General features: G+C 49.9%; 2 protein-coding genes across 4 annotated transcripts in view; both read right to left on the bottom strand.

Moving 5' to 3' along the window:
- Nucleotides 1–123: 123 nt before the first annotated feature.
- LOC104828584 (la-related protein 6-like) lies at nt 124–3,847 on the bottom strand. The gene is made up of 3 exons (XM_010562329.1): nt 3,777–3,847; nt 1,700–1,910; nt 124–1,131 (listed from the first exon to the last, which is right to left on the bottom strand). Exons 1-3 carry the CDS (start codon nt 3,845–3,847, stop codon nt 124–126), a joined length of 1,290 nt encoding a protein of 429 aa, XP_010560631.1.
- Nucleotides 3,848–6,469: 2,622 nt separating this feature from the next.
- The window catches only part of RFX2 (regulatory factor X, 2 (influences HLA class II expression)), a 28,172-nt gene continuing 17,480 nt past the window's right edge, over nt 6,470–17,161 (bottom strand). For all 3 annotated transcript variants that reach the window (XM_010562283.1, XM_010562281.1, XM_010562282.1), the window contains 11 exons: nt 16,396–16,515; nt 15,177–15,292; nt 14,156–14,274; nt 13,720–13,832; nt 11,506–11,657; nt 10,448–10,545; nt 9,648–9,797; nt 9,050–9,258; nt 8,559–8,712; nt 6,838–6,880; nt 6,470–6,682 (listed from right to left, as the gene is read on the bottom strand). In XM_010562283.1, coding sequence (XP_010560585.1) covers nt 6,573–6,682; nt 6,838–6,880; nt 8,559–8,712; nt 9,050–9,258; nt 9,648–9,797; nt 10,448–10,545; nt 11,506–11,657; nt 13,720–13,832; nt 14,156–14,274; nt 15,177–15,292; nt 16,396–16,515 — 1,384 coding nt within the window. In that variant the 3' untranslated portion in view covers nt 6,470–6,572. The remainder of the gene's footprint in view (nt 6,683–6,837; nt 6,881–8,558; nt 8,713–9,049; nt 9,259–9,647; nt 9,798–10,447; nt 10,546–11,505; nt 11,658–13,719; nt 13,833–14,155; nt 14,275–15,176; nt 15,293–16,395; nt 16,516–17,161) is intronic.

Genomic DNA, 17,161 nt, shown 5'->3' on the forward strand with positions numbered 1-17,161 from the left:
GGAGCCGCTGCACCGCCACCGCCCGCAGCTCTCGGGGGCCACCGAGAGTCCTTCTGCTCGAGAGGAGGAGGAAAAAGGAAAGAAAAGAAAAGGAAAAGCCCCAAACCCAGACGTCAAGGAGCCTCAGCGCCGGAGGACGAGCTCTCCTCTCCCAAAGCTGCTGCAAAAGCCCTTGGTGCCATCGGGGCCGTGGGGCAGGCGAAGCAGCGCATCCCGCAGGTCGAGGGGCTCAGGCACCCGTTTCGCTGCCGGGACATTGCCGGCAAGAGGTTTGGCATCTGGAGAGGGGCTGGTGGGCCAGGGCGCCCAGGCACCCGCCCCGCTCCCCCAGCCGCGCCCGCGGGGGGTCTCGGGGCTGGAGCAGAGGCCGTAGCGGTCGGCCGTGCCCAAGCCTGTCCCGAGCGGAGGGAAGACTTTCCTGGTGAGGAGCGATCCGGTGAAGGTGTTGCCGAAATCGCCAGGCTTGAAGTCGCTGCCGGGCCAGGAGGGTGCCGAGGGGTCCTTGCACAGGAGGAGGGGTGACAACGCCTGGGCGCCTTTTGACTCCGGGGAGCTGCAGAGCAGGGAGTCCCCGAGGCCGTAGGGGAGCGTCGCGGCCACCGCCTGCGTTTTCCAACCCGGCTGGTCCGCCGGCTTCTCTGCCGCCTTCCTCTCAACCCCGGGTTTCTTCTTGGAGCCCTTCCCGCAGAGCCGGACCACCCTGATGCTCTCGCCACCCAGGCGGCTCTGGCGGCCGAGGTCCTCAAAGGCGCTGCGGGCGCTCTCCAGGCTCTCGTACTCCACCAGCGCACAGCACTTGCTCAGCAGCTCCGGGAAGCGCGACGTGTATTTCCGCACATCCGAAGGCAGCTTGCGGCCCGGCCGCAGGATGCGGATGGAGGCAATGGCTCCGAAGGGGCTGAACATCCTCGTGATGGTCTCCAGGAAATTCTTCTGGAGCGGCAGCAGCACGTCCTGCTCCGGGGGCAGCAACTCCCAGGCCAGCAGCAGTTTGCTAGGGGGGATGCTCAGCAGGGATTCGGGGATGGGGACCCGCCGCCTCACTTTGGTGCCCTCCTCGTTCACCTCCAGCAGCTCCGAGAACTGCAGGGCGTAGAGCGTCAGCCGCCAGTCACGCGTCAGGTATTTCACCTGCGAGAGAGAGGGGTGAAACCGCGTCACTGGGAGCCTCCCTCAGGCAGGGACCACCCTAAACCCATCATCCAGGCAGGCTGCAACCCCATCAACCTGAGGTCATGGCAAGGCAATATCCCTCTTTCACGTGAGCATCTTCAGGATTTGCAGGAGAAGGCCGCCTGTGCTCCTGGACCATGGCAAGAAGACACAGCTTCCCTGTACATCACACCACCAGTGCTTCCCTGCAGTTTTTTAGTTAAGGCATGATCTCTCCCAGAGCAGCCTGGGGGAACCACGGGCAGAAGAGGTGAACCCAGCCCTGGGCTTGGGGTTTGAGGACCCCTCACCGCTTCCCCAGCCACCCTCCCTGGGTGGAGAACTGCCGCAGCCCATGGAAGGCAGAGAGCAGGGCCCAGCTCTGCACCACCAGCGCTTTGCTTTGCGGGGACACAGACAGCCTGAGCAGAGCCTGGACCTCCCCGTCCACCTCACCGCAGACAGCCAGAGCACACCCAGACACCCAGGCACCCTCCACATGAAGGCCACTTCCCACCCCGGCTGGCCAATGCAACGGGCTGCCTACCTTCTTGAAAGACGTCAGCAGTTTGATGCTGACGAAACCCATCTTGTTCTTCTGGACGTGTTTCAGGAGGAAAGCATCCTTGGCCAGATTCTCATCAGAGAGGTAGTATTCCACCTGGGACACAATCCTCCTGACCAGCTGCGGGTCGGGGACGCAGTAGTCGCGGTCCAAGAGATCAGCCCCCAAAACATCGCTCGCAGCGCAGAAGCTCCTGGCAAAGCAGCGGGGACACAGGTGTGCTAGACCATGAAACCAAACCCATCCCAAAAGATGTATTCCCTTGGGGACAAACATGAGGGAAGACCAGGGCTCACCCCCCACACACATATCCCAGCAGCCACGTACCCACTGAAGCTCTTGAAGTCCTCCTGGCTGAGCAGGGCAAACGGGCGGCTCCGTGGCGAAAACAGTTGCAGTGCCGGGAAGGAATTTTTTTGCACAGGCAGAGGTGTGCTGCAGCTGGGCTGGGAACTGAGCCCCAAGGCCACCCCAGAGCTACGTGATGACATGGTCCTTCATCTGGGATGTTACATAGGAAAAGGACAGCGCTGGGACACCTCCTGGTTGCAGCCAGCCCCAGGGCAGAGCCCAGCTCTGGGCTGCAGCCCCCAAGCCCAGCCCAGGGATGGGGGAGCGGAGGCAACTCATTGCTGTGCCCTTACCTGCTTGGCAGTGTTGGAAAAGGTAGAAAATCCCAGCACTACCTCCTGGAGACCTGCAGGCAGCAGGTCCCAACCCTCCCCAGCCTCCAAACTAGGGCTCCTAAACGGCAAACAGAAAAGAAAAAAAGAAAAAAAAAAAAAGGAAGAAAAAGCCCTTAAGGTGAGTAGGCTGCTGGTTTATAAGAGCAGGCACCTAAAATGAGCCCCAGTGGGTGGTTATGGACCTGCCCCCTGCAAGACCCAGCAGGCTCCAGGTGAAACCTGTCTGCAGGTTAAATGGTCCCAGCTGAGCCCTGGGAGCAGCCGGGCTCCTCCTGCTCTGACTGCTCAGCCGGGCAGAGGAGGAGCAGAAGCAGCAGTACTGGTACCAGTACCAGTACTCTGGGGTACCCAGCGAGCCAGTGAACTTCTGCCATGAGGCATCTTGGTCTGTGCCTCAGTTTCTCTGTGTCTTGCACAGGGACAGTAACACTCACGTGGAGGTGGAGGGAGGGTTCGGTCCGGGGCACCGTTTGGGCGCCTGGTGCTGCCAGATTGACAGGCAAAGGTCCTTCTTCCTGCAGAAATACCCCCCACCCCAACGAGAGGCAGCAGAAGAGCCCCAAGAAGGGGGTGAAGCCCAGGGATGGGCACGGGAGGGGGTGATGCTGCGGGGCAGGCCAGTCCGTACCTTCAGTACAAGATGGGGAAGGAGGTCCGGGATGAAACTCATCCCCGTTGCTCGAACCCCGCGTTGGCAGCAGCGGGGGGCTAGGGCAGGCAGGGGCGGCTCTGCTGGGCGAGGGGCGATGCCAGGGCATGGGAAGGGGCACGGAGGGTGCCGTGATCCAGAGGTGCTGTCTGGAGGGATCAGTCCTGGGAGCCTGACCCGGCTGATCCTCAGTCTGTCTGTCCAGGCATGGGGTTTAGCTGATGTTTCTCTGCGCCCTGTGGCCACAAGGACCGGCCAAGGGCTCATCACACGTCCACCTTGGGGCCTCGAAACAACCTGTCACCAGACCGGCAGCATCTCCCACACGGGCAGGCCGGTCCCTGGCTGCGGCACTGCAGTCTCCCCTGCCCGACCACCTTGTCCCAGTCACGCAGGGCCGCTGCCGATGAATCCCTGGGCTGTGCCGCAGCGTCCGGCTGAAAGCTCATCCTTCTGGGACGAGTCACAGGGACTAGCAATGCCAAACCGCTTCGGTTTCCCTGGGGTTGGTGCAGTTGGTGGTCACCCCCCCCACCTCCACCTCCCCTGCCACCTCCCCACTTTCTCTGCCAATTGGGGGCTGCAGGGTGGTCAGACAGTGGGGGCAAGAGAAAATCCTGGGATGAGAGAAGTGGCCAAGAGCCACCCAGCAGGGGAACTGGGAACAGCCGTGATCCCTGAAGGGTGGTGGCACTTGGTGGCAGGTGACGAGGACACACTTCACCTGAATTTGTGGTGGGAGGCAGATCCACTGCCAGTCAGGACACCACGGGGCGTCCTTCGCTGGGCTCCCATCGCCTGAGCCCGGCAGATCCCCAGCATGCCAGGCCAGCCCCGTGCCGAAATCTCTGCAGGGATTTGCCCATCTAGAAGAGGCGATGGAGCCAGAGGCAAACTGAAGGTGGGAGCGTGTTTTGCTTTCTACTTGCAGCTGGGTATGCTCAGGGTCAGGAGGAGCTGCTCACCTCCCCGCGGGAAATAACCCCCTTGTTCCAGCCCTCAGACTCCGTATCCGAAGGGAGAGGCTCAGGCTGGTCCAGCCATCCCCACAAGATGGGGCATAATCCAGAGGGAGAGTGAAGGAAGCAAGGACGCAGGGGGAGAGAGGCTGAGGCTAAACCTTCCCCTTCCCAAGGGGTCAGAGCAGGAATGATCTGTCACTCATCACATCCCTGTCTCACTGCTTCCATCCTCCACAATTGGTCCGGAAGTGTAATTAGAAAATGCTTCTTATGGCTCTGTGCTTAGCAGCAGCCTGATCTTTCAGCCTCTTCTCCCCTCTGTGAACTCTGGTGTAATGGGAGTATTACCCCGACAAACTGGCCGCTGTTGTGTGGTGAATGTGCCATCCCACAGACAGTGGATCCCTGGCCAAAATTGCTTTAATTAGACTGCACTGGGCAGATCCTGCATCTCCCCCTGACGCTGCAAGGCTGCAGCATCTGCCTGACATCTCCTTTCAATGATTAAAGAAGAAATGGGACCACAACAATTATTGTACAGGCCTGAGCATTTGATATATATTTATTGCTATTCAGGTTTAGCTGGGAATTTTGTGCATATCGGGTTTAGGTGGTTATCCAGACTCCTTGCACAGTGCTGCAGAGCTCCAGAGCATCTCGTTTGCACGTCCGTGGTAAGCAGAAGGTGGCTGGGTTCCGTCGGTAGCGGCTGCAAAGAAGAGCCAATGTACCAGCTGAAGTTAATATCACACTCAATGGGAGCAGGGGAGTTTAAGACTTGGTTGCTCAGTTGTTTTTTTAGACCATCTTATCTCATCAGCAGGATCTGAAGTGCAGACTCTGACCCAGGGAGTATTCATTGTTGTTATTTACACATAAATCCAGCTTTCTCACTTGTCTCCTGCTACTTCGATATGAGACATTTACAGACAAACATCATCCTGACAGACAACAGTACGGGACAGTAAGAGGGAAAGATGTGCCACTATACACACTTTCTTTTTACTTTCCATTAGCAATATTTTTTAAAGTGTCACAGCTACCTTAGTACCATTTGGAATGAGTAAATGATATATTTGGATAGAATATACTCTGATATGGAAATGTACACAAGACCCCTGGAAAAGCTCACATCAAATACTGTATCATTAGAAATAATAATAGTAAAAGCTATTTATGACACGGCCTTTATTCACACAAAGATTTGCCCCGGGGCTTTGTTTTTGCAGTTTGGCTTGATGACAGATTCCACCCCCCCTCCTCTGCCCTGCAGTCCACGTCAGCCCAGACCCCACAGGACACAGAAAGAGAGAATAAAACCCCGCTGGGGCAGAAACTCTCCCAGCTCAGCCCCAGGGGAGCCACCGCCACAAGGATGCCGCAGGAAAAGGCGAAGCGATACAGCAAGGGAAAATGCCACCGTAGTGTTGAGCAAACCCGGGGCCCATGACAGCCCCTCGCTGCTACATGGGATGGGTTGTTTTTATCAGGGTCTGAGCTGCGCCGGCTCGCCCGGAGCAGGGAGGGGGAAGCAGGCACACTGGCCCACCCTAAGGCACTGCAATCACACACCCTCTCCCATGCTCCAGACGCAGCCCCGCAGGCAGCTGCACCCTACCTTCAATGTTTTAGCAGGACATCAAGCGAGAATTTTACAAAACCCAGGATGTGGGAGGAGTTCCCCTCTGCCCGGGTACCCTGGCGAGGATGGGGATTGCCCGTGGGATTGCCCGTGGGCTTCAGAGCGTAGGGGGCAATGAACACACTTTGCGACCAGCTGCCACTTCCTCAGAGTCCTTTGGTATCTTGAGTTGGCCTGACAGTGTCCCAGGAGCATTTGCGGATCAGCGATGGAATGCCAAGCTGGGGAGACACGGGAGCAGGTGGGAATGCTTGTCCTATCGTCCCAGAGCATGTATGTATCAGTCCCAGAGCACATATGTGTCAGTCCCAGAGCATGCATGTGCATTGCTCCGCCGGGACGAGATGGATGTGCAGCCTGGAGCCCTCTCCCCAGGCGGGTACAAGAGAGACGTACTGTCCTGTGCTCCCCGAACGAATGATTTGGCAAAGTCAGAGCCAGGACAGCTTGTCTTGAAAGGCTGGAGGAGAAGGGTCAGGTATTTTTCCTTCTTCTTGGGCACTGATTGGTTCAAGTTTGTATCACAGTGAAGTCTGAGAAGTGGGGAAGAAACCCAAACCACCTTCCCTGAAAGAGAAAGCCTCGTTTGCCCGCCTCGCTCAGGCTGGAGAGGAGAGCCTCTCCTAGCTAGGCACATCCGATCCGCTGCTGACAACGCAGGCTTCCATCGCTCGGTAGCAGACTTTGGACCTTCGCCCTCCGGCCAGCAGTCATGCTGGAGGAAAAGCAGGCGGCCAAACCAGCCCCATCCCACCACCCACCCGGGCTCAACCCCGGAGCCCATCCTCAAACACAAGTAAACATAAAGAGAAACTAAGAGGCACTAATAATGCAGATATGGGGAGACTCAGGCTTGCGACCGTCAAACCTGGCTCCGGATGTCTTCGTCCAGCTGGCGAAAAGCCGAATCCCCATTTCAGATCTCCTGCAGTGAGTGGCCGGGGTCACTGCGTTCCCGTTTCACCAGTGGCTCCCCCACACGTCGGGAGCCCGTGTCCACCTCGCTGCCCAGGTCACTAATGTCATCTGCAAAGGACAGGTCTCAGCATGAGAGTGGCGACCGGAGGGGAAGAGGTTCTTTTTCCCAAAAGAGCAGGGTGGAAGAGCCAAGCACGAGGTTCCCCCTCCCACAGCGATTCAACCCTGACCCAGCAGGACTTCCCTTGAGGGAGAGGAGGTACCTTTGTCCAGCAGTGTTGGGGACAGGGATGTGAGGTCACCAAACTGAAAGAAAAAGGAGTTACAAGGTAAGTAAGGCTTACTGGAGACCCAAGGTGCCAGACCTGCAAGTTGGCATCTATTTCCAAGCAATTTAACAAGCAGCTTAAGCGCTCAGGAGAAACCACAAGCATCAGCAGTGCTGGTGGTGAAGAGCAGAAAGCAAAACCAACCACATGTTTTGGGGAAAAGTCTGTCTTTGCCATTTAAACCTCTGGGCAAACACCACACGCAACAATCTAGGGCAGGATCGAGCTCTGGAACAAAGGGAGAAATTTTTCCATCTCCCAAGTCACAACCAAGTGCTGCCACAGACCAAAGGGTGGTACCTTTTCTCCAGCCCTCTGCATCCGTCCAGCAACTGCTCAGACATGCCAGCTATTCACCTCTCCTGGGACTCTACCATCACTCCACCTCTCTGCAACCCTCTGCAAAGCCTTTGCATTCACATCAGGAGAATGCTTTGGCTTGCAAGGCCATGGTGCCAAGTGTAACCAGAGAGCTGGGGATATATTTGCTTCTGGAGATGTGTTGTCTCCCTCTATGATGAGGTCTGAAACACTAAATCGCTCTAAAAATAATGCTGGAAAGTCATGCAAAGTTAGGCAGCAGGAGGAACTGAGGAGAGCAGGAGTTATAAAGCGAGCAATAGAAGTGGAAGGACACGATTCATCCTCTTTTGCTGGGAAGAATCAGCCTCCTCCTGGAGAACAGAAATATTGCAAGAGTTTAATGAAGGAAAGGCAAAACCTGGAGGATGAAAGCCTCCCACAGCTAAGTTTTGCTGGAAGCCACTCTCTGCCTTTCGTGTTCCTTTAATATCAATAAAGACAGAGGTTTTGCAGGGAATAGTGGGAAGTCACAGCACTGCTATGTGCAGCAGCATGGGTCTAACTGGATGGGAAGGGAAAGCAAAAGGCATGCAGTTGATTTGTCTGGCTCCCCTACATGAGCTTTGTGGAAGAAAAAAACCCAGCATGAGCTTCAAGGAGCAAATGAGATCAGTTTTAATCTAAGAGTAGTTTCTATATTGCTGTCAGATTGATCAGGGGCTTTTAAATATGTGCATTTCAGAGTGAAAAATCGGATGCAGCAGCTTCAGCTAGGCAGGACAGGACCTGCCTGCAAGCCAGGCACCAGATTTACTGTCTGATTTGTTAACCCCCCCCACCCCCCACCCCCAAACAACACAAACAACCCATCATTTCTCTTCTTCAAGTCAAAAATGGAGAGAGTGGCTGACTGTGCATGTAACTCTGGAGCCTGCAGAGGCCTGAAGAAGTTCAGTGAACAGTATCACTGAAAGTTGCAGGGAAAGTAGCTTTTGGACCTTTTTTTGCTTGGTTTAGTTTTTGTGTTTGATGGGACTTTGCTCTGGCAGGAACCTCAAAGTCAGGTTGGTACCCACAGGTTATGGAGAGAAGTGGGGAGATCATTTTCCTCCCTGCTCCAGGCCTCCAAAGCCCCGCTGATGCTCAACAGCCCCAAAACCCACCAGCTCTGGTATTAACGAGCCAGGATGGAAGATGCTCAAGGAGCTGGATCCTTGTGCCAGGCATCCAAAACAATTCAGTAAATCCTTTGGCAAAGATGGTTATGAAAGCATGTTCAGGACACAGCACGGTTTGTGCTCTTTATGCGCTGCTTAGTTTGGGTTTGTTTCTAGGGAATAAACAATTCTCACCTCTCCCATTACAGCAATTGGTGTCTCCCCTGTTGCCTGGGCAACACGATGCTCTACCAGATAAAACATGTATTCATCATAGAGCAGGCGAATCAGGTGGAAGGAACCAAAGCTGGCAGCACTGCGCAAGGTGAGGTCACGGATCACCATGGAGCTGGAAAATGGCCGGGAAACAAAATATTTGGGTTGTGTTTTACACTTGCATCACAGCTGATGTGAATTCTTGACCCTGAAGGTACTGTGGGACACAGTGCTCTGTTTCTACCTCTAACTCAAGACTATCAAAGCACTTTAAGAAATTAGTTGACGGAGCATCCTATCCCCATCCTGAAAGGATACAGGAGACACAACGCTCCCTTCTGTACCAGGGCAGAGCAACAGTTAACCAGAGTTGCATGGGAGTAAAGAACTCAGCATTGGCTTTTCAAGTGGCTATTTACATGCCCTAAGCCCGATGCAGAACCATCTCCAAAATGAGAAAGAAAATGTACCTATAGAAAGACCATTTTAACAGGAACTGCCTGGCTGCCTTGGGGAAGCTGGGACTGCCCTCGTGATGCTTCAGGACTTGAGTAACAACATTATCCAGCCAACTAGCCCACTGGTCCAGAGAACTCTGCTGCTGCAGAGTGAGCTTGAAATCCTGCTCCAGCTTCTGTACCATGCCTTCCTCGCACTGGCACACCCACGAGGCTTGTTCCTGCTCGGGAAGAACGGTTGACAGTTACTCATGCCAAGCCTGCATGGTTGTTGCATCCCAGCCCAGGAATTAAACTTCATTTCTAGTAGCGAGGACTCCAAACCAGCTCTGAATCATGTCTTCTCCGATCCATCCAGACCACAGTACAATATTATTACTAGAACTATATTATTGTTGGTAGCAGTACTTCTTACAGAAGTTCCTTAGTACCTTCTCCACTACTCACAGTGAGATGGCAAACTTACCTGGGAAAGTAACACCAAAACCGTTAAATTGTTTACTTAATTGCTTTTTAGTATTGGAAATAAGATGCTGGTTACCAGCAGACAGCCTCATTATAGAGTCCCAGTTCTAGACAACATGACCTACAAAAAGATACCCTAAGTTACCTGCACATTGGCAAAGTCGACCCGATTGAGATCACTGAGCATCTGGTTTATCTGGGAAGTGTTCTGCAGCACCGCACGGGCGGCCTGAGCCAGGTGGTTCAGGGACGTGTACCTCCGTAACGTCTGCGCAAAGGCACTCACTACCCCGACCTGCAAGACAGCACACAGGGCACTGCGAGCACGGAGCTGAAGCCATGGAGCTCGAAACCAAACTCTTCTCAACGCTGAGCTCAAGCACACAGCACACATCAGCTGGGGTAACCTGCACAGTCCCACCCACGCTGCTGTCCAAAGCATACACGAACGCTCCAGAGCAGCACTTTCGCAGCATCTATTGCATCTTGCAAACCAGCCTCTGCATTTCTGTTCTTTAAACTAACAGGTTTTCACATTCTGCCTCCAGCAGAGACCAGCAAGGTGATAACAGGCTGCAAGAATCCATGGCTTTAGGAGAGGGGAAGTAGGAGCCTTAGGTTTGGTCTCTGCAATGCCATTCAGTCCATAAGGTGTCCTGTGCTTTCTAGCAGGACAGCCTCATTCCAGTGCAGAGATTTTCTTCCACAAAGCTATATCTGCAATTTTGGGACATACGACAGAGCATCATCAGCTTCTGGTACAAAGGAATTGCCCTACCTGTCCTCCCACTCCTTGCTAATTTTGGTTCATAATTATTCATTACACCAGTCTGGAGTACACGTGGCCAAACGCCAGCAGTGATTTCCAGTCACTGTGGAAAACTGCAACATGCACACACACACTCAGTTCATATCCCTGACCTGCACCGTGCTCCTTCTGCTTACCTTGGTCTGGACAACCTGTGGGGGAAATTCACTCATTGCGTTCATCAGCCACCCTTCCAAACTCTTGGCAAAATTACGAATCGCCTGTGTAAGTGTGCCTGCAAAGAAGTCTGCAGTTAGAAAGGCAGTTCTGTATCATCTTTGGACACCACTTGCTAGCTTAGGACTGCTGTGGAAAGCACATCCTCTGAGCTGGTTAGGTGTGATCTCGATTTAGCATCAAGGAAATCAACTGGGTCCTGAGATGCACTCAAATTTTTCTTATTCTCTAACGTTGTTACTCAAACTTTTCTTCTTATTCTTATTCCTATTCATATTTGTATTCGTATTCGTATTCTTACTCTTTCTTATCCTTTTCTTATTCATGGCGCTTCTGAGCATTTTCCAAATGTTGAAATAAACTCTTTAAAAACACACACGTGCCACAGCATGTGGACTGACAACAGGAGCTCAAAGGGACATGGCTTTCCAGTACTGCTCAGCCCACTCTAGGGCTGAGTTGAGGCCTTGAGGAGACCAACACATGCACTTCACTGAGGAGCCAAATCAGAGAGAAAACCCTCAATATCCCATCATCTCATCTCCCAAATGAAAGCTGACCCCAAATTTCCAGGAGATGCAGTAGTGGACATGACGGTCCTACATAAACAAAGATACTATCTCCAAGGAAACATCTCACAAGGATTAGCCACGCTTACTTGTGCATTAAGCCTATGCTTTTACTCCAACTCCTAGCCAAAGTCAGGATATGTGATATGCAATAAACCAAATTTTAAAAGGCATGGTAATTTCCAGGGGCCACAAAGTACAGTTGACGCAGAGCAATGCTGCAGGAGCAATATTGCTGTTGCCATAATATTTTAGCTTGTATGCAAAACAAAAACCTCTAAATCAGCTTCTACAATGGAAATCTTCAGGGCAAGTGGTAGCCAGACTGAGTGAGTCATGGATCGCTCTTTGTCAGACCCAACACCCCATGACTCAGCCGAGCGAGGAGCAGGAGCTGAGCAGGAGCGGAGACCACCCGTGACCTCCCGACCACGCTGCAGGATACTCACTGGGCACTGGTCTGAGCACATCTGGGATGAGAATCTCCACCAGGGCCTGGTACAAGATGTGATCGCAGCTTCTCATCCATTTGAGGATGGGTTCGTATTTGCACAGAGTGATCAGCTTATCTTTCGGGAGGGTCCCTTCGTGTTCTTCTTCACTGCAGGAGATGGAGGAGGGAGGCAGCGTTAGCAGCAGGTTTGCATTCAGTGCATTCACCCTTCCTCTCAATTTCTAATCCCAGTTTTCAGCAGAAAAAAGCCATTCATGTTTCTTTTAAAAGGAAATGTCTGATCGTTTGTACAAGTCGTCTTTGACTCTGCAGGCTCCTCTCCATCCATGGGTCAGAGCTCTGACCACAGTTTTCCCTCAAATCCACACCTCCCTGTGCTTGGCCTTCGCTTCTTCTGTCTTTAGCCTCAGTTCCTTTCACACACTCATGTTCACGTGTACCTCGGAATTGTACTTCAGTACAGCCATTTCAGCAAGCAAAGGCTTAGCTGGTTCCTCTTTACAGACCCAGCTATTTCCAAAACCTCCACACCTCTCCCCTGTGCTCTAAACCTCCTCAACTGTAGCAGTGGAGACAAAAAGTTTGCAGCAAATGTCATTGGAGCAGATAAGTCAGTATCGATAGATACTACAAATGGTTTCAAGGTGTTTAACATCTTCAAATGCTGAATGTTTTCAGAAGGAAAAAGATTTGGTGTTTTGATGAGAACAAAGCATATTGTCTCTAACTGAGTGAGATCAAGCTTGCATTATTTTCGCTTTATAGATATATGGAAACTTCTTCTGCATGATTAAGGCATAAGATATCTGGTTAAACAGCAAGCAGAGAAAACCAAACCCTTAATGCACTGCCAAAGCATCAAAGCAGAGCTGCTCAGACACAATGCTGGGAATTGGGAATTTGGAAGGGAATTGCCCCATGCGTTACATCAAAATCATTAAAGCCAAGCCTTGGACGTACTATAAAGAGGTACTTAGAGCCTCTGCCTGAGCAGTTTTAGTAAATGAACTCCACAGGCATACTCCTAGAACACTCACATAGAAAAACTGGCCATCAAGTACCTAAACTTTCAGTTAAGTGGAACCATATTCTGCATTTTATCATGCTTTCAAACAGTTTGCCACTTTGATAATATTTTGGATTTATATTTGTATATATATATATAAAGCAGGGGGAGGGAGTGCTTTATTTACTTATCTTGATTATTAACAGTGGTATGGAGAGGTACTAGAGCACATAGCCTTAGCAAGATATGCTAGATTAGACAGAGGCCTGCAGAAACACTGCCTCCAAGTATCCAAGTGAGCCTGTTTGTACCTAGCACAGCTCGCTCGGTGGTTTTGCAATATGCCTTGGAGATATACCCTTAAGTAAAAGAGATTTTGAAACAATCAAACACAGCTACAGTGATTCTTTGCGGGAAAATATCCATTGGGTAACATCTACTGAGGACAACAGAGCTATTCTACAGGTTATTATGGGCTATTTGCTTATTACTCAAACTTTTACCATTTTTCTTCTGAATGTAAAACATCCATATCGGAAGTCCTTATATTATCAGTAGAGTGGACAATACAGACTTTTAATGCAAATTTTAAGAAGAAACCTTCATCTTTTCTACTTTCTCTATTTTGACTTATTTCCATTCCCCTGTCTCTTGGCAGCAGCCTCCCAACGCATAAAGGATGAAGAAAAGGCAATAACGACGAGCCAGGCAGGAGTACAAAGATCAAAGTAGCTTCATTTGCCATATCTGCCTCAAAACACGAGGCACTTAAAGATCTGGATAGCCAGCCAAAGAAGTGAGTCAGTCTAGATGTCACCAAAACCTCAGAGCCTGAGATGCCACTGGAGACCGATACCTAATGGCACAAAATCATTACTGTCTGCTCCTGATGACGAAAGCAGCATCCCGTTCTCACTCCTCTCTGCATTCTGGATTAGCACTGGTTGCGGGAGGTATAGGGCGCATAGATGTACATAATCAAAGCAGATGCTTTCCTTGGAGGTCTGAACTTTGTGCAGTCATTATGATATTAAACACTTTTGACACTCTTTGTAATGATTCTGCAGGGAAGTAAATACTTTCAAGTCCTACAAAGCACTCAAAATGCCTAGTGAAGCTGAAAATACTTCATGCATTTTTAAAACTAAAAATACCACCAAACAATGGAGCATTCAGAAATAATCAAAGCACAGCAGCGCATACCTGGATGGCAGGGCAGTAGAGCCATCACTAGATGGTGTTTTAGGACTCCAGAAGGATTGCCACAGTTTCTCAATATAATGAAATTGAAGATTCATTACAACATCCAAAGTTGCCTAACAACAAAGAACACAACTCATTAGCTGCTCTGCTAGCATCTTGTTGCACAGTGTAAGCATAAATTTCATGTGCTCCCATTTAGATTAAATTATTTACAAGAAAAATAACGGAAAGGACATTGTTTTAATAATCAACATAACATAAAACAGGTCACAAAATGAAAAAATAACATAAAACACAATATTTGAGTTATAATACCCAGCAAATCAAGCATTTCCTATTATATTCTAGCTTTTCCTAAGAGCAGGATATGAGACGAGCACATGGGTTATGTCCCACATCGGTTAATAACTAAATTAAAAATATTCCAAATAATCACCTCGCAGTGTCGCCTGTAAAGAAGCTGCAGAGTTTTCACATCATTCATGGTGACCCCTTCTTGTAAGAGGACGTTACCTAGACGAGGGGCTGGGAACTCGGGAAAGACATGGGTTACATCTAGGGAAAAAAAGATTGGGAAAGATGGTAAGAGTTAGGAGCACTCAATTACACAGGACTACAGATGAGTGCAAGGTGCTGCTGTCGCTGGTGGCTATCTTTCATGTTTCAATTGGGATGAAACAGGAGAAATTAGACCAATAATCTAGTTCTTTCCCAATTCATGCTGCTATACTGTGCAAAAAGCGAACAACCGCAGCCCATTTTATTCAGTGTGGAAAGGAAAATGTTTTCTTTCTCTCTGTAATAAAAGAAACATGAATACATTGTCCTCATCTACTGTGCTTCCCATTAGATTTTCTCCGAAGCCTGAAAAATGTCTCTCTGTTATTTTGAGAAATGGAAAATATAATTCGACAGCAGACATATCAGGAGCAATTGTAAATTGTATTTCAAGAAGGCTCAGAGCTGGCCGGGATTTGGTATCTGCTTAAATGATGGAGACACATAGATCCATGACCAGCAAAGCCAGAGAGCTTCTCTCACGAGGAGAAGGTCCGTATGTATTGTCTGCAGTCAGACACATATTGCAGCCTTTGCAATGAAGAGAATTGCTCTTCTCCCTCCGGCTGCCTGTCTTGGCAAGGCTCTTCGCGACCTCCACTCCTTCCATCCAATTTGGATGAAACCAGATGGATTAAATACATACTAGGAGGGAACCAAAAGACCTGGTGGTACAAGGAAAAAGCCTTCCTGTGGGTACAGGAGTTAGCAAATAAACTTAGCAAGTGTGACGTTACAAGCGTTTATTAGAATATATACTATATATAAAATACATATATCTTATATGTATAATGCAAACAAATGCAGAACAGCCAGGGCTTGCTGGACAAGACCTTCCTTCCTCTTAAAGTTATAAGCCTAGACATGAGATATCTAATACATTAAAGCAGTCTCCTCACCTATGAATTGCAGATGATGTTGACTCTGAGCAGCAACCGATTGCTCTGGCGTAGTGTGCGGGTTACTATTGGACCCGCTCTCTGCCATGCCATCCATCTTCTGCGCTGGTCTATACCTAAATTTAGAACGTGGCTTGGGATTTACACAGACATGAGCAAACATGTACATGGTATTTGCAACATAGTCATGCAGACTTTTGCGTTCATCAGGTAATACATTCAAGGCCAGCCTTGTGAGGGCTGACCATTTATATCACCTACTTAACTGGAGGGTGAAAATGAGAACTCCCTTTTGAAAAGCACTCCCCAAGACAGAATTAAAGGGGTTAAGATGTTTGCCCAAGGTGACACCAAAAAAAGTAGAAAATGAGAAGCAGAGCTGGAGTGGGTGCCAGAGTGCAGACTCTCAGTCTCAGGAGCTGACTTTGGCATTTACTTTCTGTTTCGGAGCTGAAGAAATAAATTCTTCTGCTCCTTCTTCACTCCAGCAAGAATCAGAAGTGTCCATGCTTCCTGGAGACAATTCCAAATTCCTTTGCACATTGTTTTTTATATTCAAAATTACTCAGACACAAGACTAACCACAGCACTATTTAACTTGCACTGTTGCACAACAAAAAACTCAAACAAAACCCAAAACCCACCCAAGCACAACACAAGCCCCCAAGTCCTTTACACTGATTTGGCACAAATAACGCCATAGCTGAGGTCCTAGAACAGTTCGGTCAGAGGGAGGCAGTGAAAAGTGGCACATATGGTGGCATTGTCTGTAGCAGCGGGCTGAATCAAGCCACTGGCAAACAGAATAGGTAGATAAACGTCATTTCATAGAATCATAGAACAGTTTGGGTTGGAAGGGACCTTTCAAGGTCATCTAGTCCACCCCCCCCGCAACAAGCAGGGACACCGTCAACTAGAGCAGGTTGCTCAGAGCCCCGTCCAACCTGACCTTGAATGTTTCCAGGGATGGAGCATCGACCAGAATGGGCTTGGGACCCTTCCACTCCTCCGAGCAGCCAGTGACTTGCAGACCCCTCTTCCACAGCTCAGCTCTGGCAGTTCAGCAACACTTGGGTTTGAACTGTCCCAACATGCTCCCTTTGCTTGCACGCCAAGCCGAGTCCCAAGATGGGGTCTGCAGCTTTCTTTGGCAAAGGACCCTTGCCCGCGGCAGCGTCAGGGCACCGCTAGCAAGCTCCAAGATGCTGGGAGCACCTACCTTTGCTTCTGGTGGATGGGCTGCTGCCTCATTGCCATGTACTGTGTGTCCTCCTGCAAGCGGTTCAGTGGAGACTCTGGTTTTAGACGGATCCCGTAATAATGATATTTGGAGTTTCCCCTGGAAGTATCAGCGTTGAAATTGCTCAGTGTAAGCTAGTCAATGGAAGGGACATCGTAGCCCTGCGATTTATTCTTAGGCTTGTTTTGACAATACACCCTACTTCTTACAGCACACGTCAGTTTGCTGCCAAACGCTATTTGAATGGCTGAACTAATGAATGCCATCATCCCCTATAAAATTTAAAACCACATGTCGCAAAGTTCAGTGACATCCACATTTAAAACCCAGCAAGGTTTGTTCCAAGTAACCCATGGTAACTGGAGAAGAAGAGACAAGTGTTACAATACAAAGTGTTATTAAACAGAATGACAGAAAGACCTCAGGGGACGCTTTGCTATTTGATTAGGGTTTAAGGATTTGTTTTTTCCATAAAAACAAACTTCCATCTTTATCTAGACTTGGATAAAACAAGCCTGACTGAATAGTTAACTATGATAAGAAAACATCTTTCTGTTGCCAGCACTTTCACAGCAACGGCAACGGGCTTTGATGTGGTTTTGTTCTTGGAGTTGCTAATTTTTGTAGTTTTTTGTAAAAACTGAAAGCTGTTTTCAAGCAAAAGAGGCTGTAATTCTTTTTCCTTTGCTGGTCAGTAAAGCTGCTGTGATGCTCCTTAGGAGAATGTCTTTCCATCACATTAGAC

Source organism: Haliaeetus leucocephalus, unplaced genomic scaffold, assembly GCF_000737465.1.
Source record: "Haliaeetus leucocephalus isolate CR32 unplaced genomic scaffold, Haliaeetus_leucocephalus-4.0 Scaffold157, whole genome shotgun sequence".
NCBI classification, from domain to species: domain Eukaryota; kingdom Metazoa; phylum Chordata; class Aves; order Accipitriformes; family Accipitridae; genus Haliaeetus; species Haliaeetus leucocephalus.

What these genes read in the sequence shown, in the direction of transcription:
- LOC104828584 (XM_010562329.1), bottom strand. Translation starts at nt 3,847, where the DNA reads ATGGGAGCCCAGCGAAGGACGCCCCGTGGTGTCCTGACTGGCAGTGGA. An exon ending in GCCTCCCACCACAAATTCAG is followed by an intron (nt 1,911 to 3,776) that starts GTGAAGTGTGTC and finishes CTGCTTTGCCAG; the next exon opens with GAGCTTCTGCGCTGCGAGCG. An exon ending in TGCTGACGTCTTTCAAGAAG is followed by an intron (nt 1,132 to 1,699) that starts GTAGGCAGCCCG and finishes TCTCTCTCGCAG; the next exon opens with GTGAAATACCTGACGCGTGA.